Raw genomic sequence first — 8,002 nt, 5'->3', positions numbered from 1 at the left:
TTGGCAGCTTGCGTAGGCAGATAGAAACACTGGACTGTTTGTCTCAACTCCGCAAATTTTATTTAGAAAAAATGGGGTTTGAAAAAAGTGACACCGCTCATTAGTACGGACTTAGAAGCCTCCACCCTTCTGTAGCACCTTAGTCTCTTCTTTCACTATTCAACCTCCCTCGATTTCTGGAGCAGAGAAAAGGTCAAGTCCCCTGTCGAAGCGAAGTGGACGATGAAGGTGCCTGAAAACGGCCAGAGAAGAGCCCCAGGCGATCGATGTTGCGGTGGAGGACACTATGCAGCACAGCCAAGTGGGGTCCTCCTTCACCTCCACCCTCCCTAGAAAAGTCTCGTATGAAGCGGCCACGCTCAGACTGGAAGATGAACTTCTGGGGCAAGGGCCCATGTTCCCGGAGAAAACCCCAGACACTAAGCAGCAACAGACGCACTTCAAAAGGTGCCAGTTGGCTAAATACCTCGTGCATATTACCCAAGGCTGGTGGCAAGAGGCTTCCCTCAGCCATGACAGCCACCAGGGTGCAGGATGCCTCCAGGTGCCAGGGGGAGTGGGCTGTATCAGGGTGTCGAGAGGCTTCCCAATGGCTCAAGAGGGCAGCCAGCAGCCCCCGCAGCAGCACGGAGCAGTAGCACAGGGCTGGGGGAGCAGCTGCTACCAGCTTCAAAAGCTCAAACAGGAGGGGTTGTTCCCGGAAGCGCCGACCAATGCGGAGATCCCGCTCCACAGTGGCCCGTGCGTGATCCTCAGGGGGCCAGGCCAGCTCAGCACCAGCTGCATCAGGACACACGCTCTCCACTAAGGTCACTGCAACTGCTTTGGCTGCCTCTGGGCTCAGGGTGGGAGCACCCCAGCAACCCTCACACTCACTGCCCACAGGTGCACTGCAGCAGTGCACTAAAAGGCTAAGGAGGCTCTGGGTGTTATAGATCACTTCCTGATGGTTTCGAGATTGAACAAGCTTAGGTGGCTTTAAGCCACGACCGATGACTCCAGCGTGGAAAACTGACCAGATCCCTCCAGGACCTGGCACAGCTGCAGTATGCCTCCGGTTAATGTCCAACAAAGAGGCAGAAGCCAAAGGGGTTGAGACAGCTGAGAGAGTCTCATTGTCCCCATCCATTTCCCCTCCAAACAGTTCTGTGTTGCCCCGATGTAAGGCTCCCTCAACTAGCAGCTGCAGGACAGCCTTGAGCCCAGCTGGGGAAGTCTGAGAAAGGCGTGTAAGAAGTTGGGAGGCTGAGGCCACGCCAGGAGGACCATGTAGCCTTAGAGAAGCAAAGAAGCGGTGTACCCCAGCTCTCACTAATCCCAAAAGTTGGGAAGGAGACAGGGACTCTGAAGGAAAAGGACATATTGCCAGGAGGGAGGCAGCAGCTTCAGCTACTTCCTCCTCTGGATGTAACAGAAGAGGAGCCAGATCAGACAGGTGGGCTGAGGCCGACTCCCCAAACCGGGCCCCTAAGGCTGAAGGGCCTTCACCACCCTGCTGTTCCCACCCCACTAACAAGGCCAAATTGCGCAGAAACCGGGCTGTGAAGGGAGGCTGTAGAGTCCCTGCATGCACTCGAGCCAGGCAGCTTCGGAAGGCCAGGGGAAGAAGGCCAGAGAGACTAACCACTAGCCCTGCATATAGCTGGGTTGCCAAACTCAACTCTTCAGGGCTTCGGGCTCTGCTCAGTAGATGGCCCAATGCCTCAGGTCCACAGCTAGGTCGAGTATAGACAGACAGTAGGCCCAGGAGCTGGTGCTGCCACAGGAAGCGCTTCCGTTCCAGCCGTAATGTCTCTCCACACAGCTCTCCAACATGGTTTCTTAATGCATCAAGAAAGGGCACTGGACGAGGAGGTGGGGGTGGGCCCAGCACCCCTTCTCCAGGAGACCCTCCACGATGATGAACCAGTTTTTGTAGATGTAGCAATAGCAGCTGGATTAGCCGGTCACAGGCCTCTCTTACTGTGTCTGGCACAGCCAAGCCCTGGGTAGTAATGACTGAAGCAGGCATAGCTGTATCCACTAAGAACTGCAGCAGGCGGTAGGCACCAGCCCCAGAGGCCTGACTCACCAAATGCACAGCCAGGTTTAGCATGTTGTCCAGCTCTTCTCTGGGGAACCCCTGTAGGTGTTGTTGCAGCTGGCTTAGCACTGCTGGGGGCTTGAGGCAGTCTACAAGTTCTCCAGAGACTGTGCCTAGTAACGCTGGTGACATGACTGCCAGCTGCAGTAGGAAAGGAACTGTAGCCTGAAGGGAGGGTTCCCCATTGCGGCTTCCAGTACCCCCTGCCAAGCTATCATGAAACATGCGCAGGAGTTCCCGTCGAATGCTGTCTCCATGGCGAGAGGCCAGATGTCCTAGGATGCCTACAACTGAGGCAATCTTGGGCACCCGTTTTTCCCCAGGAATAACAGGAGATCCAGGGAAGGGGTCTGTAGACGGGGTTTGAGAAGAGCTTCCACCACAAGCACCAGTTCCTCCTCCAGCCCCACTATGGACACAGAAGTCCTTAAGACCACAGGAGAGAACTCGGGAGATGATGGTACCAGGAAAAGAAGAGCCAATATGGGCCACAACCCAGTCAAAGTGTGGCGAATGCTGGACAGAAGTGTCCAGCAAGGCATCCACACATGCATCTGGGCAGCTACCAATGAGAGCTGACAGGCACTGCACATAGATGTCCATCAACGTGCGGGTGGCCCTACAGCCCATCCACAGCTGCAACAGTTCATTGAGAGAGCCAGTGGCATGGGGAACACGCTGATGCTGACCTGAATATGTACTGCTTAGCTGTCCCATAAGGTCAATGGACCATGCACTAATCACAGGTGCCCAGGCCTTTGGGTTGGCCCGGATGAACTCACATAGCACCTGCTGCACTTCGTGGACCACATCCTCTAAGCCAGGTCCACCAGCAGGGACATGGGAGGATGGAGGTGGACGGAGATGGGGTGGACCAGCCACAGGACTTTCCTCTAGGGCAGCTAGGTGGGCCCGGACACTTTCATCAAAAACACCTCTCAAGTGGTCCAGTACAGCAGCCCGAGCAGGTGGCAAAGACCGGAGCAGGAGAAGACCACATCGAGCATGTTCACGAGCTGAGAGCTGGTGGCCCAGAATGGGGTCTACACCCGTCAGAAAAGCTTTGATTTCTTGGGACAGCTCCTGGGCACTAAAAGGAAACAAAAGAATTGACTCAGAACACTGGGAGATGTTAGAAAGGTACATTCCTTCCAAGAGCTTCCGACTGTCTTGTGTATACTAGGGTGAAATGTCCCTCATAAGAATCATAGAGGTTCAGAAGCATACCCAAGCCTTGGTCACTTCAGCCATTCCGAAAATGATATCTGTCTTTCAACAACAACAATCATATCAGTAGCATGTTACCTTTCAAATATCCAGGTATCTTTCTTCTTTTTCAGTGCTAGGTATCAAACCCAAGGCTTTAAGGCATTCTAGGCTAGAGCTCACTCACTGAGCTACATCCCCAGCCCCATTCTGACAACAATATGGTTAGACTGTTATCCCATTTTACAGATTAAAAAAATGAAAGAAATCAGGCTGAATGCTCCGAATGGGCAGAAATCACTTCTATGCTCTTAAAACAGAATTCGTGGCTTGCATAGTGGTAAATACCCTTAATCCCAGTACTTGGAAGGCAAAGGCAAATGGATCTAAGTTGAGCTCGAAGCCAGCCTGGTCTACATAGTAAGTTCCAGGACAGACAGAGCTACAAAGTGAGACCCTGTCTCGAAAATTAACAAACAAATAAATCAAGAAAAACAAAACCACAGGATTCAGTTCTATTAGGATGTTGGAATATGGAAAATATTCAATGAAGATTTGGTGAATACACTCTGGAGTTCTATACCTGCTTTAACATCTTCCACACCCCCCTCTACAACACAAGTACCCTGAAATCTTGTAAAGGCCAGAAAATTGTAAACCCTTTACTAAGCACTCTCCTTCGCAAATGTGTGCCTTCTCGTATTGTAGTAGAATTCCGCCAGACTTGATGGACAGGCCTTTAATTCCTTGAATAAATTCAAGGCCAACCTAGTCTACTTGAGTTCCAGGACAACTAGATCACTCCATAGAGAGACCCTACCTCAAGAAAATAAGTCCTAACCGCGTTTTAAAAAACATCTTCAGAGCCGGGCGGTGGTGGTGCACTCCTGTAATCCCAGCACTTGGGAGGCAGAGACAGGCGGATCTCTGTGAGTTCGAGGCCAGCCTGGTCTACCAAGGGAGTTCCAGGACAGGCTCCAAAGCTACAGAGAAACCCTGTCTCGAAAAACCAAAAAAAAAAAAAAAATCATCTTCAGTGTGCCGAGAATGGCGGGGGCGGTCAACAGTCTTTCAATCCTTCCCCTCCCCATATATATAAGCTCTGTCTTAAAGGTTCAGAAAGCTATGTTGAGGCAGGAAGTAAAATCCCTTTCCTCTTACTGTCTTTTCAAAGACAACAGCATTCTCTAGGCTGATAGGGTTCTGTGCCATCCCTCTGGTTCAAAAACAAAAGGGCGCCTCAAAATAAAGGACTTGTAAGGAAGGGCTAGCTCAGCCTTGGTTCCCAAGACACTCTCCTTGTAGTCTGAGCCTCCTTGGGGCAAAGGGGGCAGGGAGGCTGGGTTCTCAAGAGTCTTGATGTCCCCAAGAGCTGGCAGAGCAAGGCCAGCATAAGAAGCCACTGAGGTCTCGGGGGAAGCATAACCAAGGGCAGCCCAGAGTTTTTAGTGAGGCGGTCCCTGAGTTCCGGGAGGACGCGACCAGACTCCTGAGAACCCTGACGCGAGTTCTCAAGGTATGATACGGCTTTCTGTAGAGAAGGCTGGGCATCGGCGCGGGGTCGCGCGATGAGGGGGGGGGGGGATACCAGGGGCTCTGACTACCTGAGAGGCGCGGGACCGTGGGTGGCGGGGGCAGGCCCGGGTGGCCCTGGGGCCCCGGGAGGGTCGCACAACGCGGACATCCCGGAGCCCTACCCGGAGCCTGAGGCGGGAGCGGCGAAGCACAGGCGACGCATGCGCGCTGACTGGAAACGCGACAGAAACCAGCGACCCCGCCTCTCAGGAAAATCAGTCCGGCCAAGTCTGAAGCCCTAGTACTTTGGTTCCGCGTCGCATCGGTCACAGCAGGTACCGGGTTTGCCCTTCAAGAATCTTCTCCCCCACACCTTCCCCAAAGGGCCTCATCGGCACAGGAAAGCTGCCTGGAACCTTTCATTCATAGTGCGACCTATTTATTTCCCTAACACCAGTAACATCAACCTGCAATTCATGACCGGGTGGTGGTGGCACACGCCTTTAATCCCAGCAGAGGACTGTTACACAGAGAAACCTTGACGAGAGAGGGGGGGGGAGGGGGAGGGGGAGGGAGAGGGGGAGGGAGAGGGGGAGGGAGAGAGGGAGGGAGAGAGGGAGGGAGAGAGGGAGGGAGAGAGGAGAGAGAGAGAGAGAGAGAGAGAGAGAGAGAGAGAGAGAGAGAGAGAGAGAGAGAGAGAGAGCGAGCGAGCCAGGGCTACATGATGGGACAGTGGCTAATATAGCATATTTCTCTTTTTCATTTGCCTGCTTGTTGTTTGCTTGTAGAGATAGGGTCTCATGAATTTAAACTCTCAGTCCTCCTGCCTCTTTCTCCCAGGTGCTAGGATTACAGGCATGCCACTACACCTAGCTTTTGCTTTGTAGATCAAAACTGCCCAGGCTTTTGTGTAATTCTTTGCTCAAGTGCTCTTCCTCCCTCGGCCTCCACAGTAGCTGAGACTAGATACTTGCCCCTACCCTGGCTTACTATGGGGCTTCTTGCCCTTAAAGATTTTACAATCTAAGGGAGCCCATTTAGGTTTGGATTTATCTGCCAGTGTTGGCGATATAACCGACTGAACTAGCTGCCTGGACCCTATTTCCTCATCTCTAAGATGCGCATGACTTATCTGCCTCACATAGTATAAATACTTGAAATAATTTATGCAAAGTTCTTTTTTAGTTTGTCTGCTTTGTATTTTATTTTTCGAGACAGGGTTTCCCTGTATCCCTGGCTGTCCTGGAACTCACTCTGTAGACAGGTTGGCCTCAAACTTAGACCCACCTGCTTCTGCCTCCTGAGTGCTGGGAAGAAGTGTGGGTGCCACCACACCCAGCCCAAAGTTCTTGATATAATGCTGGATACAGAAACCGCCCTGAGTAACAAGAGTCAGTATGAAAGGGCTAGAGAGATAGATCAGTGACTGCTCTTCCAGGGGACCCAGGTTCAAAATCCACACCCTCATGATGGCTCACAACCATTTCTAACTAAAGTTCCACACAGGATTAGATTATACTCCTAAAGATAGCCATGGTCTAGTCCCTTATTTGGCCACTGACTCATTCCTTAGACAAAACACCAAGGTTCAACAATCAAAGTTCATTATTTGGCTAACATGTTCAATCAGAATTTATCAACTCTCCCTCGCAGGCTCCCCCATTTTCTCCTTAAAAAGCCACCCCAGGGGGGCTGGAGAGATGGCTCAGAGGTTAAGAGCATTGCCTGTTCTTCCAAAGGTCCTGAGTTCAATTCCCAGCAACCATATGGTGGCTCACAACCATCTGTAATGGGGTCTGGTACCCTCTTCTGGCCTGCAGGCATACACACAGACAGAATATTGTATACATAATAAATAAATAAATATATTTTTAAAAAGCCACCCCAGCAAAAAACAAACAAACCTACTTGCTACTATTGCTGCTTGCTGTCTGCCTTTGCCCAATCCAAAGGCAGCCTCTCCCATTGCTGGTCCCTCTGGGGTAATAAATCTTTTTGCGGAGAATTTGGTGTCTGGGTGTATCCTAGTCAACTCCAAGGGGACTGCCCTCCCATACATGTTGCCCTTGTCTGGCCTTTCTAAACACCTGGATATCCTGTACATATCAGAATTTTTTGTTGTTTTGGTTTGGGTATTTTTTTTTGAGACAGGGTGTTTCTGTGTAACAGCCCTGGCTGTCCTAGAACTCACTCTGTAGACGAGGCTGGCCTCGAACTCAGAGATCCACCTGCCTCTGTCTCCCAAGTGCTGGGATTAAAGGCGTGCACCACCACCACCCAGCCAAAACATATTTTAAAAAGTTTTCTAGGTCTGTTTCCTCACCTGTCAATTAGGTACATGATAGTGGAACTGACATGCTCATTGCAGTCATGAATCAGAACAGCTACCCATATGAGAGCCTATCAATATTCCCCTATAGGAGGTGCCGGTCATCAGCCCCTCACCTCAGTGCCTAGGCATGATTCCCACTACCACCCCCAACCCTAGCAGCATATGATCTTATCCCAGGTACATGCTAAAATGTCTAGGTGAAAAGTTGACTAGAGTTAGCTGGAATGATGCCACTTTCTTGAGTTGCCACTTGTGCCAGGGTGAAGCTTTTTGGGGATGCAACTGCCCAAGAGTCACTCACACTCCTGTTACAGACAAATAAAAACAATGAATATAGCCTGGCAGTGGGGGCACACACCTTTAATCCCAACACTCAGGAGACAGAGGCAGGCAGACCTTTGTGACTTCAAGACCAGCCTGGTCTACAGATGCAGTTCCAGGCAGCCAGGACTACACAGAAACCCTGTCTGGGTGGGGTCAGGACAAAAAAAAAAAAAAACAAAAAAAACAAGTACTTGATTCACGAAGCTGGACTTTGGACTTAGATGGAATCATTAGTTTGACTTGTCAGTATGTGTCTCTCCAGGGTATATTTATATTTAAAGGTATGGTTGCATGGTTAATAAACTAAACATGTATGTAAGAAACATCTGGTGAATATTAAACATTTTTATTATATTTTTTAAGGTTGTGACAGGGTTTCTCTGTGTAACAGCTTTGGCTGTCCTGGAACTCACTCCGTAGACCAGGCTGACCTCCACATCCCGAGTGCTGGGATTAAAGGCATGTGCCACCACTGACCATCTTGTTCTTATTTTTAAGTTCTGTGTATATGAGCATGCCTGTGTATATATAGATACATAAGT

General features: G+C 50.6%; 1 protein-coding gene across 1 annotated transcript; it reads right to left on the bottom strand.

The window, feature by feature from the left end:
- Nucleotides 1–35: 35 nt before the first annotated feature.
- On the bottom strand, nucleotides 36–5,024 carry Ints5 (integrator complex subunit 5). Its single transcript, XM_075973430.1, has 2 exons — nucleotides 4,894–5,024; nucleotides 36–3,173 (listed from the first exon to the last, which is right to left on the bottom strand). The coding sequence occupies exons 1-2, from the start codon at nucleotides 4,971–4,973 to the stop codon at nucleotides 194–196; spliced, it is 3,060 nt and encodes a 1,019-aa protein (XP_075829545.1). The 5' UTR covers nucleotides 4,974–5,024; the 3' UTR covers nucleotides 36–193.
- Between the last annotated feature and the right edge of the window lie 2,978 nt (nucleotides 5,025–8,002).

Source organism: Microtus pennsylvanicus, chromosome 5 (assembly GCF_037038515.1).
Source record: "Microtus pennsylvanicus isolate mMicPen1 chromosome 5, mMicPen1.hap1, whole genome shotgun sequence".
In the NCBI taxonomy this organism is placed as follows: Eukaryota; Metazoa; Chordata; class Mammalia; order Rodentia; family Cricetidae; genus Microtus; species Microtus pennsylvanicus.
Note: the sequence above shows the minus strand (reverse complement) of the source record. Positions and strands in the feature narration are given on the sequence as shown.